Here is an 18,472-nt window from a genome sequence, read left to right as displayed (position 1 = left end):
GTGATATTATCTTAGTTTTACATCTTGTCTGTTTTCTCAGTACACTTTATAGCATTAAGTTCATTCATGTTCAAGTGTTCTGGGCTGCTAAACACTTTAAGTTCCTGCACATAATGTATTCTTATTTATTTTAAAGAAGAATATTTCTTTAATTGTTTCTCTTGACCAATCATAGGATTTAAAAAATTTCCAAAGTTCCAATAGCGCTAGATTTCTTAGTCTATAATTGTACTGCTCTTGGCTTTTGACTGGATTATTTATTATATCTTTACACTTCAATCAAAAATCAACTAAACAACCTAAACATTTATTAGACCATAAAATATTATATGACTGGAAAATCACCAGTACCTCAAAAGACAAAAAAAAACTTTGAAATTTTTGCTTTTAAGTGAAAGTCAGTGTGGCTAACAGCGTTCACTCAATGGCTTTTAAACTGCTGCTTCTGCAGAATTCCTAATGCCCAGGTCCTGCCTTTCTGGGCAAATCTGAAGCTTTTTCCAAGAGTGCATTGCTCAAAGGATGGGGCAGAGGCAGCAGATGTTTCTGCTGCTGCTTGTAGTTAACCATTTAATAGCAATAAACATTTTGGTTTTTTCTGGGAATTTTCAGGACTGTTTTACCCTTTATGCATCTGAAAACACTGAGTGCCATGTAGGAGCTTTTTAGATCTTAAAACTGGCTAAGTATCTAATATTCAATAGAGTAAATGAACTCTGCAGCTATACTACCTCTAGGGGACAAGGTGCCAGGGCTTGGGCATTGTCATGTCTCTAGTCCACATCATGTACAGACAAGGCTGGGACATCGTGGCCTCATGAGTGTCCACTGAGTGAAAACTTCCCAAAATTACACTGTACTATCATTGTTAATTCAAATTTTGTTAAAAATCAGTTCAAACCTAATCAGGATGTAGGTGAGAATCATTTACTTGATTTTTTTTACCAGGTCTGTATTTTGGAAGAAGTTTCTTTACAGCAGTGATGTGATTTTTTAAAATTTTATTTTTATTTTGAGAATGATATGAAAATATATAAAATACTTTTTGAAGTGAACTAAAATGGTATCTGTAAGAACAGATTTTAATTATGCTACTGAAAAGCAAAATTGCCAGTCTGGGAATAAGCCATTTCTCACATTTTATTATTTATTTATTAATTATTAAGTTCAAAGAAGCTTACTAGGAAACACCAGCATCCTCTTATTGTTGGTAAAAGTGGTTTATGTGTTAGAATCACAAAATGCAGAGGGACATGAAGGGAGAACTGCAGAGGAGTTGCCTTAGCAGAATCAGAAGGTGCCAGTGACCAAGGTGCAGCACCTTGCCCACATAAACAGAAATGTAAATGTCAGGTGCTCACAGATTGTGTTCCCTGCTGCATGGCATTGGCATACAGAGTACCAATTCATTTGGAAAACTCTTCTTTCACATGCAGCCCATGTATTTGTTGCATCTCATAAAACCTGAGACAGCCTGAGGGCTGCAGAAGGGAGTGAGGCCAGGGAAGCGTCCCAAAGCTGGGCAGGGGCAGCAGAGCTCCCTAGGCTGCAGAGCTCCTTTGTGCTGTGAGCATCTCCCCCTCCTGGAGCACTCTGTGCTCTCCCAGGCTGCCTGGGAGAGGGATCCTCCCCTTGGGTGCTGCACTGCAGTAACTCAGCAGGTGATGCCCAGCTCTGACACGGGGCTGGGGCTGCTGCTGCCTCCTCTGCACAGGCGTGTCCTGGGGGATGCTTGGAGTGCAAAGGGTATAAAACCAAGGGGATACATTTCAAAAGTTGCTTTCATATGGTGTCTGGACTTCTGTGCTGTATAAAAAGTAGAAGTTTCTACAATTTGGGGGCTTTATTACTTCACAGTGGCCCCATCATTGTGCATGAAAGGCAGAAACTCTTTTTGTTTCCTTAATTATGATAGATTTTTTTCCCCCCTGTGGTCTTGTGTGTTAAACATGTTCCTGTTGTTCCTGCATCTGCTTCGTTGACCCAGGAAAACCTCAAGAATGAAATCTGTGCTCTCTAAATTTGTTAGAAAGTAAATAACTTTTGTCATTATGTCTTTCAGGCTTCTGGCCTTTCCAGTGACCATATGAGATAGCAAGTACCTGAATGCTGTTAATGGGGTCAGGCAACCCACTCATTTGAGCATGGCAATGTCTTTGGGTTTGTTAGCTCTGCAAATTTGCCATCATTCCAGGGTATGGAGCAATCTGTTTTCCATCAGCTTCTATTTCTTTCTCAAGCAATATGGCAATATGCCAAGACCAGAACTTTAATCTTGTCTTAAATTCAATTTTAGCTTAATGTCAAATGAATCAGTAGCATTATGTAATGCACACTGCATAGCCTACATGGCTTTGTTTGCTTTTTTAACTGAAGAAAGAGGTTGTTATGTTTGCTAAGGTAAATATAAACAGATGTTTAAGAAACAGATGTTTAAGAAAATTAAACTTGAGCTAGTAATGTAGATTGCCAGTAAAAGGGGTCAGTGCTCTGATCAAAGGAAGGAAAGCAGAAAAATTGCTTCTCTGTACTGCAGTCATTTGCTGCACAAGATATGCTGCAGGAACAGAGTAAGCAGAGAATCCATTCAGCTTGGTAGCAGTCCAGTAGTTCTAAGCTATTAAATGCTTTGCTCAGATGGAGTACTAATGCAGCTGCATTGTGACTTGTCCCATTAAAATATTTCCCATCTTTCTTTCTATGAAGCTGCATAAGTAATTTTGGTTTTTTCAGCTTTCTAAAATGAAAAAGACTTGTTTGCAGCTAATTAAACTTGGAGTTAGACTAGCAAGGCAGTAAGCTGAAGCAAGCTATTTCTTTTTAATTTAAAGCCAAGCCTAGTACCTATATTTTGGTTTAGAGCTACATGAGTTGAATTAAAAAATATAATGAAAATAGCAATTTTAACAATGCATTCATATATATAACTAATAGAGATGGATAATATGCTGTGTCTACATCATAGGCTTTTCTGATTACCTCTAAACAAGACACAAGGACAGGACTGAAAGTCTAGCTGTTAGTGGGAGAAAAGGGAGCAGCACACATCTCACAGAGGGCATCCTAATTTCACCAGCATGGGGGTTTTGCTGGTTAGTTATCTTGTTGGGAAAGGCTGGCTTATTTTACTTTGCTTTATTTTTCAAAACTTATGCTTGTATTTTCTTCCTGAGTTAAAGAAGTTAGTTGTGAGTGAACACTAGAGCTAAACCCTCTTTTTCCATAGTTAATGCTGCATTTTTTCTTCTCAGCTGATATACCTCTGGTGATTTTCAGATGAGTTTTCTCAAGTGAATTTACTAGGTATAATAGAGAAATAGCTCTAGGAGCAGGGATCAGAAGTCATGATTGCCTTCCCAAATGAAAGCTTACCTTTAAGATGCCCAGTTCATGTTTTCTTACACGCCTTCTTTCTACCCTGTTAATCTTGATTTCATTGCTGCACAGTAAGCTAAGCAATGGTACAATGGTGTGCATATCAGAGACACTAGCTGCATTTCCTACCCTCTCTGTTCTGCTTTCTGGCTGTTGGGCAGCCTAGACTGAGCACTGAGCAGCCCTCCTGAATCACACAGCTACCCCATGGCTGTTTGCAGCTCTGTGGCAAATTAAATAGTCATCCTCTCCCCCATCACTCCCCTTCAGCAACCCTTTCTGTGTGTCAGGTTAAGTAATGGAAATATCCAGCTGCAAAGCATAAACTTCCACTCAACTAGTATATACTGTTTGATTGCTTCCAATAGTTCAGATAATTTATTTATAGAGCTCAGTGTATATCTCTGTACCCTATTCTGATGTCTGCAGTATTACTGCACCTACCCTTTATTTAAAATTAATATGCATTAAATAAATGCAGTTATCCAAGTCTAAGTAATGTAATGCAAGCAAGCCCTTGTGCCAGATCTGCATTATCCATGCTGAGAGGGAACATCAAGAAGATGGTAAAAAAAGATATGTGAGAATCCTATTATCAGTCTGGTAATATGCAAGTTTCCCTTATAAAGCTGTCCATGAGAATTAAATTTAATTTTATATGTGAGCTACAGGGAGTCATAAAAAGTTGCATAGTTCCAACATTCCAGTCTGATTCCTGCCCTTCTGCCAAGCATGTTATTTTGGATATCCCACCTACCTTTGCTGCCTGCAGTAACCCTATGATTGAGACAGGCAGGAGAGACACAGGCTTGGTTCTGAGGCTGCACATACAAAACTGGAGTGGCTCCCCACAACTTTCTTCCTCTCCTCCCACAGATCCCCACTGTGAGGAAGGTAAACTATATTTAATTTGTATGCTGAAGACAAGAATCCTAATGACTCATTGATGAATCAAAAGTAATGAGAAGCTGTGCCAATAAATGATGCAAATTATATAATAGAGATCTGGGCTCTGCGAGTTTACATGTGGATTCATTAGTTTATCTTTATCTTGAAGCAGTTAAATTTTAATTTGTGGCTGTTATGCCAGAAGATCAAACATCAAAGCATGTTTCAGTGTCAGATTTAAGTGTATTGATAATATAAAGAAATTCACTTGCCAAAGTTTGAGTATTTGCAGCACTGTAGTTCTACATGAATGCTGAGGTCCTCCTGGCCAAACCCTCCAGAAACTCTTCTTATGAAGGTATGAAGGATACGCAAGCTGACAGTACTAGATGGAAATAATCTTGTTCAAGCTTGTCTCTGTTTCTGGGAGTTATGTATTGTTTAATTGACTTTTTCAAGAAGGGGTGTGTAATTGATTTGAAATCATTGTTTGACAAGATGCCATCTCTCCATCTATTTCCAATATGTCCCTTAACTTTGCCTAGAAAAATTAATTAGATGAAATTTGAAGACTGTAAAAATGCACAGATGCTCTAAGGGTGTTTGATAGTTTAGTTATTCTCAAAGAATGCACAGATCTAAAATGACTGGATGTGCACAGCAGCTCACAGCCAGGAGGGCAGTGATGGTGTGTGCATCACCCGGCTGGTCTGGGTGTGCAGAGCTAACCCAGGGCAGTTCTGGCTGCCTCACACTTGCCACCTTTGGGCAGATCCCTGTGCTTTGTGCAGTTGCACACATGCAGCTGAACAGCCTCTGACTCACTCTGCTTGTGGTCTGCAGATGGTGCCCCCCCTGCACGCTGAGTGTGCTCTGCAGTTAGCTGGCTTACAACAATGTATACTGCAAAGTGTATGTGAATATATTTTGCCTGGGAAATATCAGAAGAAAAATTGATTCTATTCCCAAGTGTTCTGAGTACCTTATTTTCCAAAATTTGAAATGTTTCACATCGCTCATAAGAAGTTCACTCAAACAGACATGGAAATGTAGAAGGAAAAAACCCTCATTCCTTATAAGAGATTAGGAAAGAACTTGGTAAGAAGTTAATATTTTGGGTATTCTTATATTTTTTTCCTATGTTAAATTAGTAGTGCTATGCTAAAGAAAAAAAAAGAAGCCCGTTTGGATCATGTAAGCAATCTGTACTTATTCAATTAATATTTAATAAATCACTTGGTGGAAATCAGAAGGATAGCAGTAGATTAATTGGTCTGGTATCAATTTTTATCCATCCCCATCATATATAAGTGAGAATAAATCAATTTACTGTAGTAAAGGAAATACAAACCTAGTAGTTAAGCACTGCCATATGACCGATGAAAGGGATTTGGGATTAAGACTGTAGTAAATTCTGTATGTATTTAGTATTGACTTTTAAATTTATAGAAGATTTCTCTTTGCAATTCTGAAGAGTTGTAGTCATTGAAATGTATGAAGAAGGGGAAAACGTATCTGGAATATCATCCTCTAATCTGTTAAGCAGAGGATAAAAAGTAGGTAATCTTCATAAAGCCTCCTGAAAGATGTTGTTAAGTACAGCCTACTTAGATTTAGTTACATCTAAAGGTGTAGCTAGCTAGCTCCATGCACATTTGATAGACCTGAGAACATTCTAGGATTAATTATATAAAAATAACCTGGAGTTCCTTTCTATATAAAGAAATACACATATTATTAGAAAAGCCCACAGCATTTGCTGATTTCAAACTTGGTCTATAAACACAGTAGCTGAATCAAATGTTTTTGCAACATAACTAATGGCTGTGAAGCATTTTGTTTCTGTGCACCTGCAGGCAAATCCTGAGGTAATCCTTGTCCTGCATGCCAGGTGGGGACCTTCAGTGAGATAAAAGGTGATCCTGACACAGCACCCTGGGGTTTCAGGTCTCATCTTTGCTGGCTGCTGGAGAGAGGACTTAGTACCTTCTTTTGACAAATGAGTTGAGCAGAGAAGAGGCCTTGATTGTCCCTCTCATCTCTGTATCTACCCGAAGCCCACGTAGCGAGTGGTATCCACCGGCAGCTGGGTCCCACATTCCATTGGGATAACAGTACAAGATCTGTCTTCTAAACCGTGGTGCCCCTCATGGGGATCAGTTTGAGATCAGCAAATTCAGTGATGTGGCTGATAGTTTGTTCTCCTTCTTTCCCAATACCCACAAGGTGTGGTTGAACATTAAGAAACAGTGTCAGAGTGTACAAATAGTGAGTTTATAACTTCAATATTTAAGTGAGAGACGTGGTAACTCACAGAAGTAAACAGAATCATGGCATAGGGAGCTGGGGACTGTCTAGAGGATACTCTCTATGTGGATAAAAGCAAGATTTTAAATCCCTTTTAACTGAGGTACATTTTCTTATATCCTCCCCCCTTCCACCAATGGGGACAGAACAGTATAATTCCTTTTCCCTTGGAAAGAAGGGAGGCTGTACACAACTGGTTTTGGCATGGGCGTTTACATGGGTGAATACTTCGTGTTTGGTGTGAGATCAGCTCACTTTAATTTTTTTACAGAGAGAAACTTGCACCTTGATTGTTTGAAAGTCATTCAGACATGAGGGATATATGCACCGCTGTGAGCCCAAGTATGCATTTCATTTGTATGTCTGGTGTCATCAGAAATTTATCCAGCAGCATGGAAGATGTCAGATCTGTAGTCTTAACAGGAATTCCTTTTTTCTTTTTTTTTTTCTTCCTAACAGGTTTTTTTTTGCAATTTCAATGTATAAATAAATATGTATACTAAAATACTTCCAGAATTTTCCAGTTACAGATATTTTATAAAGAACCAGACACAGTAACAGCTAAGCTGAAATAATACTCAGCAATTGATCTTCTTCTTATCTAAAATAACTTCCCATACAAAAATTTACTTGGAATCATTACTTTAATACTTCATAATATACAGGCTTGATTTTTTTTAATTGGAAGTTCTGGTTTTGAAGTGCTTGTTTTCTGATACTTTTGCTGATCTCAGTGAAATTTTCTGTGTTAGCTCTGTTGAACTTTCTATTTATAGTTACCAGTGTAATCCTGATTGATTCCAGAGGAGTGTGATTATAATATAACTAGAGTTATGAGGAAAGAATGTATTTGATTATTCTTAACTGTCATACTTTTCCTTGTTTGGAGTAATAGACTAGCATAGTCCTGAAGCTGAGAAATTGTTACAATTTCAATAACTAGTGTAAGAAGGACCCAAGTGCTTCTTACTAATGCCTAACTGCTTACTTTGTCTTTCTTTACGTAATTGTCAAATTGTGTCTTTTAACAATTCAATATAGAAAAACAATTGCACTTGAAAATAACTACTGCATCTTTCTTACTTGGTGATTTCAACATGTTCATTTGAATTTTATTTTCTGCTTTCTTTTAGCATTTTCCTATGCAGAAGAATAAATGGTAATTAAAATGTGCAGGATGAAAAGATGGAGCAGTCAGTGCTTGTACCACCAGGACCAGACAGCTTCCAATACTTCACCAGAGAGTCTCTTGCAGCTATTGAACAACGCATCGCTGCAGAAAAAGCCAAGAACCCTAAACAAGATCGCAAAGACGATGATGAAAATGGGCCAAAACCAAACAGTGACTTGGAGGCAGGGAAAACACTCCCCTTTATATATGGTGACATACCTCCAGGAATGGTGTCTGAGCCCTTGGAAGACATGGACCCATATTACATCAATAAAAAAGTGAGTCTAATACCAATCCTGTGCCAGTGTTTGCAGTGCCTTATCAAGCTCGTTTTGTTTTCTTGGAGTGGATCATAGAGCTTGGTACTTCAGTATATTAATTTTCAGCCATTTGCCTTAATGGTTACTAGCTTTTCACCCTTTTCTTTTAATTTACCTCAAAATTTATTTCCTTAACATAACTGACTTTATATCAAAGGAACACTTATATCAAAGCTGAAGCATAATATGTGATCTTCGATTCCAAGCAATATGTAACACACACAAAGATGTGGATATGTAGTACATATATACTTTGAGAACTTCTTAAAAATGAACATACATTCATATCGAGTAACCAAAATTCTCTAAGGTTCTTCAGATTTATAACTGACAGCATGAGCTGATGCATAGAATATTTTGTTCACAATAATCTGCTTTGATAGCAAATGCTTAGGAAATTTATGGAATCAATAGGAAAACAAACAGATAAGCACTGAATGTAACAAAAAGAGTATAAAAAACTGATTTTAAAGTTTTAGTGAAACTGGCCTTGGACAGGCCTGGAATCCTTTCAGAATGGTCCTGTTGCACAGCCTATAAGCAGCAGAAAAATGTCATGTCATATAGCTGTAGCTAGATTGTGTGATAATTTAATTACTGCATTCTATGATTGTAAAAACTGTCAATATTAACATAGGAGTTATTTTGACTTTCACAAGCTACTGTGTTCTAAGTGTCTCAGCTTGCTAAATTGCATGTGATTTATGAGTCCTATTTTGACAAGAGAGAAAATACTGTGTGAAAGAACAATTTTTTTATCTCTATTATCTGGTGCCTCTGAAAGAGCCTTTATCTGCCATTCACAGCATATGAAGATTTATCTTTAAATCACAGTTCTACTTTTACAAAGATAAAAGATGTGTTTCTATAAAAGCAGGCCTTGTGGATTTCTGTACTAATTGTGTCTGTTTATGATACAGTATTCCATATAATTTCATCCCTACCTGCCCACAGCTCATCCTGGACCTTTAAAGCCAAATCAGTCTGTGTTATTTTTCTGGCAGTGAAAACAGATGCATGATAGGCATGACCTATGATAGATATGCCTCTCAAACCCTTGGGAATGGAAGACCCTTTAAGTCCCTTCAGTCCCTTTTCACAAAAACTTACTAAATCAGCCAGGTCTGGTGATAGAATTGCAAGAAATGGAGAGAAACCAGCTGAGCATATTCAGTCAAGTTTCTGTACTATTTGAAAGGAAGAATCTTTTTATTTGCACACTAAATATATATGGTGCAAACACATTCCCTCTGGGATTCTCCTCTTTCTGCTGAAGTCCACATATTCTCTCTCTGCACGTGCTTTAATCTTCTACAGGACAAAAATAGAAACAGCCCTGTCAGTCTAAGACAAGGCAAAAATTTCTCAAATGCTTCAATTCTCTCTGTTTTTTCTTCCTTCAGTAAGAGGAAAACAGATGTTCATAACAGAAAATCAACACCTATTTCAATTTTTCACCTCTAATTATTTAACTTTAAAATATCTAATTTCTAAATTTTATCATCTAGCTCTATGTGAAGTCTGGAAATACTTCTGTCTTGTTTCACGTGTATTTTGAAACTATTGGCAGCAGTTGATGCTCTTGCAAGTCTCAGAAGGAGAAATAATTTGAGAAAAGCTTGTAGGAGGAGTAAACATCTCTAGGAAGATGCTTAGGAGAGCTCAATGTAATTATCTCTGTAATGTTTAACATTTCAGCTTCTTCTTTAGCCCTCTCTGAATTCCATCTTGTTAAGCCAAGAAGTTCATCAGCACACCCTCTCCAAAGTGACAGTGTGACAACTGCTGCACAATCATGAGAGATGTTGTGTTTCTCCTTGGTGAAGCATCTATCTGAAATGGATCTAATGAAAAACACCAGAATAAAGGAAAATTCTTACCTGCAAAAGGGTTAGGGCAAGGGTAGAGGATGAACCAATGCCACTGTTTTTTTCAGAGCTCTATTAAGATCTCTGCATAAACTATAGTTGATTTATTGACAGAAACTACCTGAAAATTTGGCTTCCAGACTTTCAAATAGGGAACACAAATGGTTGCTCACAGCACTGGTCACTATGTTTATTTGGAAAGGCTGTATAGGAATTTTAGGAATATTTTAATTACAAGCCTGGGTCATTAATGAAGTCATCCATCATTTGCCTTATATGCAAATATTGCATCTCTCTTGCTTTTTGGTTTTTTTTTCTCTATATACCAAGATTGATCAAGCTTACTGTATTTTTCATGCAGTGAATGTTTGTGTCATCTAGAGTGTTTGATTTCCATCCTTGGGACTGCTATTTCTAAGCATAAGGTTTGTGTGTGCCATGATTTGTTGCAGTTTAATAGAGAATAAGACAGAAATAAATACATATTTCGAGCTGATTTGAGAGCCCTAATTTGAGCCTGACGTAGTCTTGAGATGAAAAGTTAAAATAAAAAATCTTTTAAGAGAAGCAAAATCAAACGGGTTTAATAATTTTACGGTTTTGTAAGCGTGTTTCTGTGCAAAACCTACCATAAAAGAGGACATATCCGTACTCAATGCTAATCTGAAGTTGAAAGGAAAAGGAAAATATTGATAACTGCTGTTTGACAGTAGTACAGCCCATTATAGCAGGTTTACACACTTGATAGTATTTTTGATTTGCACTGTATCACAGGTAGCCTGAAAGCCAGCAACTGTACCCTTGAAACATAATTATATTATTGTAAAAGAATAGAATCATGTTCTCCTATACTTATGATTTCATTATACTGAAATGCTGCTGGCTGTGGTGGCCAATATTGCTGGACTTTAGAACTGTGAGATTTAGCAACCTAAAGGGTTGCAGTGTCTTTTTTCTCTTTTTAAATCCAAAATTGATTAAAAGTGAACAAGAAGTTCACTCATGTTTTGTGTCCTGCTTCTGTATGAGTGCAAATCCATGTGTTCCCAGTGCAGTAGTGCCTGCCTGCTCATGCTCAGGCTGCCATCAGAGAGGATCAGCAATGTTCCCTCCATTGTCTGCAGAGAACAGAGCAGCTGGAATCCCCTAAGATCCTGACCTGCGGGCATGCATCAAAGCCTGGTCCACTTGGTTTCACATTTAAGGGCTGGCTCTTTTCCTCTGAACCTGGGCTGCTACATTAAAGAGGAGGGAGAGAATAGGTGGAACTAGAGTGGGTAAAGCTTCCCTTTCCTCCTGCTGTGGTAGAGATATAACATTGTTTATTTCCATGCCTTGCCAGAAGGATCTGAATGATGTCTGTCAGCAAAGATGCCTCCTCTTCTCCTGCCATTTGATACCAGTCCCTAATCTGATCAAATCACTGACTCCTGGGTTTCCCAGATGTGTCTTGGCTTGCAAAAAACCCAAAAAGATTCTGTAAAATTGCTTCAATTTATTACACCAGCAAAGGTGAATGCGCTACTGATTTTGGATATTTTCATAGTTGTGAAATAATTTTTAAGTGAAAAGTTCTAGCAAAGCAAAAAAGGACTTGCTAGAAAACATTTGTTTCAAAAGATAACCACAAACCCAAGAAATGGAAACTTCTCATGTGCCTCGAGTGTCCTGTTCTAGCTGCTGCAGGAGCTTTTCCAGAGACGCTGAGGACCCAGCTCAATGTTGTGTCTGCTCCTGTCTTTCAGAAGGTGGAAATGCAGTGGGGTAGCACAAAGTGCACTAAATCCAGCCCTCTAGAAACTACATTTAAAGCCAACTAGGAGGAAGGAGAGGAGAAATAAGGTTTTGGGAACTCCTTATCCCAAGAGGTTCTCAGAGACCTTATCTTTATTCAGTGTTGACTCTTCTCTCTTAGCTACATCTTCTCAAAACACTCCTCCTCCTTTGCCCTGCTAAGAATTCAGTTTCTGGCTTTATTTCAATATGGCAGAAGATGGATTGGGTTTTAGGTTACAGATGCAAAAGCAGCAAATCAGGGACTTCCTTTCAGGGAACTCTGAATTTATATTCGCACTCACTTGGAGTGTGAGTCAGTTTAGTGCCTTTATAAAAATGAATAAAACATAAGGCCTGAAATCTATACATAATCCTTCATATAAAAGCATTCATGTTACAATTTATTTAGAATTGATCTAGCTTTTTTTAGTGTGTGTCTACTTTGTCCTGACAGCTTGGGGTACAATCCTTCATGTTCGTCCACACTGCCTACACATTGCCTTGCATCTGGGTTGAGAAGAGTGAGATTTAGCAGGCATAGCAGAGAGCTTACATAGGGCATAGCAGCTCTTACCTCTACTCTTTAATGAAAATCCTCCTTCAGAAATAAGGTACAGTTTTAATTCATATTTAAGGCTAGAAGTTAGAGGACCAACAAAGTCATTCTGGAAGCCCAAGTCACAAAGATGCTTGGAGTGAAAAATTAAAACTGATGTAGGGAATTTATGTCTTGTTGGTTCTGCTTATGCAGGGCAGCAGAAAGTAGAACAGCTAAAATAGCAGCAGCTTCCAACTGAAACTGGAACTGTGCCAGCATGCTGTTATTTTCCATAAGGCATGTTAGAAAATAGATGTATGTTTAATATGCTTTCAAATATGTGTTCAAAGATTTTTTAAAAAATGTAGGTTGACTAAATGAAGGTGCAGTAGTCTTAAATACAGAGTTAGTAGGAAGTGTGATTTTTAATGCATTTTGTCAACTACCTCATAACTACAAAAAAGAGCATGAGTTGGAGGCGTCTGAGATGTGAGTCCTGGGGGCTGGGGACAGACCTGGCAGAGGAAATTCACCTTCCCCCTTGGGGTGTGAAGCTTTAAAACGTTGTGCTAAGAAGTCATTCATCTGGTTGGTTGCTTCTGTAGTTGAAATGAAAGCTTCATGTAAGGTCAGGTCATCTGCAGGCTGTTACCTGTGAGCCCAGGCTGGATGTGTAACTTGGAAACAGCTCATGAGGCTGTCCTCAGCTTCACAGGCAGTTTCTCCATTTCTGTGCAGAAGTGGGAAATCATATACATATCATATACATTCCTATACATCTTGAGTTTGTACTCAAGACAGTGTAGAGTCTGCCTGGTAGTATCCCTTACTCCTAGGGGGATTGGTTTGTAGGAGGTGTTCTGTGTAGAGCTGTGATGGGGGACAGCTCAGGGACTGGAGCAGCTTTTCCTCACAGTTTAATCCTTGCTTCTCCTCTGCCTTCAGTAAAGCCCCATCTCCACATCTCTCTCCACTTCCTGTGTGCTTCCAGACATTTGCATCTGTACTTCACAGTCCATACATTCTAAACTTTCCAAATCTCAGCAGACTGAAGCATTGTCCTCCTTGAACCTCCTTGGCATATTTGCCCTGTCTGCCAACCTTGTGGAGATAGTCATGTAGTTCCCTGCTTATGGTCTTGAAGCAATACTTGATGTCATGGACACCAGAGGAAGCCAACATACCCTTGTCTACACTTGCACTGGAATTCTACTCACAGCTCATTTCATCAACAACCTAAAAAAATCAGGGAGGCTGTCTCATAGCTTATGTGCAAAATATACAACTCTGACAATGGAAAAAACAAAAAACAATAAAAGCTATTTAAGAAATTTTCCTTTAGTTTAATTTGAATTTCGCTTATTAGTCTTTCATCGTCCCTTTCACTACTGAATCTTCCTTCCCTGCCCTGTTTTTGATTCTCTTCTGATTGATCTTGCAGTTGAAGAGCACCTTAGTGACACAAAAGACCCCGACAGCCCACATTTGGTGTGCTGTATTGCTAGGGCAGGTGCAGCTATGATATCCTGCAGCAGAAGAAAAGCAGTGTTTGCAGGGTTTGCTCTAATACTGTTTATCTTTGGCTCATGGATTTGAGACATTTAACCTACAGAGTCTTTTACAATCCTCTGAAGTAAGGCTTGAATGCCTCTAAATTTGATGAGCTCCATAGATATTAAAAGCTAATTTTTAAAAGAATGTGTTTTCTGGGAAATTTTCACAGCTGGAAACCACAATTGTGCAAGAGGATCATTTTGGATTGTCTCTTGCTCTCCTCCAGTAAGGTGTATTCAGATTTCCAGTACTCAGAGACCTACCTAAATATGGCTGGATGTGTTACTGCTATTTCCCTCTCTCCTTAGGACAAAACCCCAAAAACTAAACAAGTGGATAGCCTAACAAATCAGTGTCAGAAGGATTTCTAGTTAGTAAGACTAAATAAAGCCCACAAGTAGGGTGGAATGCAACACCACACCCTACTTGTACTATTTCAAACAGTGAGAGTTTTCTGGGGGAAAACAGAAATAAAATTACAATTTCAGTTAATCATTTATGCATCTTTATTTACAAGAAACACATGAAAAGGAATATTTCTTTACTGAGTTTGTTTAATGAAGAAGTAAAACAAAAACATTAATGAATTGAATTTATTGCATTTTCATATGTTAGAGTCATCAGGTAAGTACTGGAAATAATCTTTATTTGAAAAATTATTCAGGATTTTTTTGTATTGACTGTTCAAAAAGTTACAATATTGGTGATTGCTTACTTGTAACAGTTTTTACATGAGAATCTACAGTGAATAAACTCTGATAAAATGTCTTTTCTTTCTCTTTTTCAGACCTTTATAGTATTGAATAAAGGGAAGGCAATCTTCCGATTCAGTGCCACCTCTGCCCTGTACATTTTAACACCCTTCAACCCTCTTAGAAAAATAGCTATTAAAATTTTGGTACATTCATATCCTTTTTTGGTGGTTGTTGAAAATGAAATGATGAAAACAGATAAGGATTTAATGATAAAGAAAGGTTCAGGGTCCTTCTGGGGCTATCCTCAAGATCACTTTGCAGTCTGCTGCAGCAGTGTGCCTGAAGCCTGGCTGGTGCAGGCTGGTTCTCACATTCCCAAACCCTCCCAGCTGCACCAGAAGCCTCTGCCAAATTTAATACATTGCCAGAAAGCACAGGCAGCATTTCTGCAGGCAGTTTGCAAAGCATCTGTACATGCAGGTGGTGGACAGACTGGGGGACCATAACTGGTGGGATGGTGCACAAGGTGAAGTTTTAGGCTGACATGGGGGAGTGCTGCCTGGTGGTCCTAACAGGTTGATGGGAATTTCTAGTGGGAGATGTTTTGGTGCAGTTGGTTTCTTTGCAGAACCTCAGGACTGAGAAATGTAGTTACCAAATGAAAATTTCAGTGTGACAGGATGACTTTTAACATTGAAGAAGTAGTGAAATGCAGAAGCCTTATTAGTAGAGACTGCTGGCAGAATTTCCTAAGTCTTTGGAAAAAGTAAGGAACAAGGCTGATGGTTGCTGGCTCAGAGCACCCTTTTCTCTGAGCTCTGGGAAGTTAAAGCAGCGTGAGAGAAGGGGAAGGTGTCAGGCTGGAGAGGAGTTAGGGAGCATTTGGGGACAGTAGCTAAGGGAGCTGACAGAGACCTACACACACAGTGGTGGTGATGGTGAGAAAACACAGCCAAATTCTGTCAGACTGCAGCCTCCAATGAATGCTCATTCCTTCACATGACACTGGTTTGCAATTCCTTCCAACCTTGCATCTGGCTGAGCTGTGGGCAATGCTTTTCACTGGCATATTGGTTGCTGAGTTTGGTCCTGGTTTTAAGTTTCTGCTAATTGTCTTCAAAGAGTATCCAGCTGGTCTTGATGACAGTAAGAACAAAGGAAATTCCAATAGACAATATGTCATTTCAGTATTTTTCCTTCATCTATGAACTGATCATGTAATTTAACTCTATCATAGAAAAAGGTTTTCTTTCAGTATATGGACTGATTTCTTCTTACAACCAGCTAACTATTGCAGGAGTTATTTTTATCTTAGATATAGGTATAGGATTGGTTTTATTTAATCTAAAACATAAGAATAGATGTGTGGGTTCTGTAATTTTCTATTTTTTAAATAATATTCATTATAGTAAAAACACTGCAAATATTGAAGTGTTTTGCCTAAGAACCATTAAATATGTTCCTTTTTACAGTTCAAATCTCAGCTGTTTATACAAGATTAGCAACCTACATAAAAAAGATGAGGGGTAAAATTGATAATTATTTTCAACAATCCTCTGATTTTTATAGACAAACTCTATTTCCTCCACATTTTGTGTCAGGCGTTTGGCATTTTGGCCTTTGTAACAGAAATGTGCCCTTAACTTTGTGTGTTTAAAGACAAGTATTGAGCACAATGAAACTAGCACATTGGTTAGAAAACTTTCACCTGTCTGTCCTCCAAATTCTCTGAACCTCTGTACAGGGTGCTCTGATCACATGTGCCCAGACACGTGAGCAGATGTTGCTCTGCAGAGAAACAGAGTGTGTCAGTGCTCCCAGACTTTCCCTGCAATTATTCTCACTGCCAGTACCTACTGCAGCTCTGAATACAGAAACTGGTAACAGCATGAGTTTCTCTCTGCTGACTCATCTCCTGCTAGTCTGCTTTTCTTTTTTTTTTTTCCCTCTTCTCTTTTGCCTGCCTGACTAGACTTGAGGTAGAACATGGAACTGAGGAGGCAGCACAAGAGTGATGGGAGATGGCCAGGCTTTGGCAATTAATAGGAAAGAAAGAAAAGGTGAGAATAAGTAGAGTGTTGAGCAGTCAAAAAAAGGGAGGTGGCAATGGTTGGAGCTGCAGAGTGTTAGAGATTTCTGTTAGAAAGAATTGGGGTGGTGCTCTAGAGAAAATGTGTAAATGTTCCTGTGCAAGGCTCTGGAAGCTTAAATTACAGTATTCCTCAGTGTGGCCTGACTGCCAGACAGTAGCTGTGAAACCAGTTGGCAATATTTGGATTTTTTCCCAATTGTTTCATCTTCCACCAATCCACACAGTCGATAAGAGACTTCAGCTGCTCCTGTAATTGATTAGCTTGAGGCTGTGTGGTGCCTCTGCATGCCTGGATGGGAAAAAGGCAGTACATTTCCATGAAGAAGTCATCATAGATCAGATTTTTTTCTCCATGTGTACAGTTGAATTGTTATAGAACATAAAATAGTAAATTAAGGGAATATTGAGCTTGTAAATCAATCACTCAAAATGTGGGATAGGACAGGAGAGATGCACAGACATTGAATGTGTCAGCTACATTTGAGATTCCCAGAAGAGAAATAGTCATTCTACATTTCTAAGTATTTCAGCCCTTAAGGAGCACCTGCTCCTTTCAGAGTGAACAGCACTTTGGTGATTTTGGCTGCCAGACGTGCCAGGCTTTGCAAAGGGTGAGCAATGTGCAAGGACCTACCTGTGGCCTGGTTATGAGTGGTACCAGGGTACTGAGCTGTAAGGACACAAGACACTGCACAGGGGTAAAAGCTCAGCTCTCCTGAGAGCACACTGCACTTCTCTAACTCTTTCATGAGACAGCTGAAACTGCAGCCACGCATCTCCAGCATCTCCAGCTTGAATTCAAAATGGATTCTCTATAATAAAAGCAATTTCCTAACTTAATTAAAACTGGCTCTTCAGACCAGTCTGTGGATTGTGATGACAAACACTGTAAGGCATTCTAATAATTTATTCTAAGGCCCTGAATGAGTTTTACTCTACAGAGTTTGTATGGCAACATGATCTTTAAAACTGGTGAAGTCACTTACTGAAATATACCAAAATGTCCACTGCTGGATCAGCCATTTAAGCAAAGGGCACACCTCTGTCTGTGGCAATCAGGCAGCTCATTCCTTCCCTTTGACTTGAGTGTTTATTGAAAAGTTTTGCTAAAGTTCTAATTTTCAGCTGCTCTAAGCAAAGATCTTAAGGATTGCAGAAATTTTCTGAGAAGTTTAGATCGTGGTGCTATTTTTCTTTTTTCATTTTTTTTTTTCTTGATGGTATAAAAATATACCCCAAACAACCAAATGCTATCTACTTGATTGAAAAAAAAATTAAATCCTGGGTTTTTAGATACAAGTTTAGCTGTAAAGAGCTTTCTTTAGTTTAAACTATTTTCTTTGCCAGCTATGGTGATGCAAGGACTTTTAAGGAATACATAATTTAGAGAGATGACTAGAGGAAAAATAAGTTAACCATTTGGTATAAATGTGTAGCAGCGCTTATTTTTTGCTGCCATCATGTGGCCATTTTGAGCCAGGTTTTTGTCTAGTTTGGGTACTTCAGTATTTCTAAACGTTTGAATTGAGGTTATTGCCACAAAAAAGAAAGAGCTGCACTGTCTGAAGAGGAAGGGATCTGGTGGACAAAGGACATTGCATTGAATGTCATGAAGCCCCAGTGGATTGCTCCCACCTCCCTAGAACCAGCCCCTCTGAGCTGTTAGTCTGGGTTTCATGGTCTCAGAGTACCTAAATGTTCCTTGCTGGAACATCAAATAAAAATTAATTTCATTCTAATCTTCACCAGTTTTCTGTGATTTTCCAGCAATTGACGCAACTATTGAAGCATTTTCAAATTATAGCATTAGTAGAAACAGAAACTGATTTTGCTGGGTTTTGAGAGGGACCAAAAGTAATGGTAGAAAACTATTCACGTTAATCTCTGA

The 18,472-nt window shown here is 38.6% G+C and overlaps 1 protein-coding gene across 1 annotated transcript in view; it reads left to right on the top strand.

Annotated features, from left to right (window-relative positions):
- Positions 1-7,755: 7,755 nt before the first annotated feature.
- The window catches only part of LOC311155929 (sodium channel protein type 1 subunit alpha-like), a gene marked incomplete at both ends in the record, with an annotated part of 59,721 nt that continues 49,004 nt past the window's right edge, over positions 7,756-18,472 (top strand). The window contains 3 exon segments of the mRNA XM_084209420.1: positions 7,756-8,019; positions 14,585-14,707; positions 14,709-14,716. Coding sequence (XP_084065546.1) covers positions 7,756-8,019; positions 14,585-14,707; positions 14,709-14,716 — 395 coding nt within the window.

This window comes from Fringilla coelebs, assembly GCF_963513975.1.
Source record: "Fringilla coelebs genome assembly, chromosome: 7".
In the NCBI taxonomy this organism is placed as follows: domain Eukaryota; kingdom Metazoa; phylum Chordata; class Aves; order Passeriformes; family Fringillidae; genus Fringilla; species Fringilla coelebs.
The sequence above is the reverse complement of the archived record's forward strand: the minus strand, read 5'-3'. Positions and strand labels throughout refer to the sequence as shown.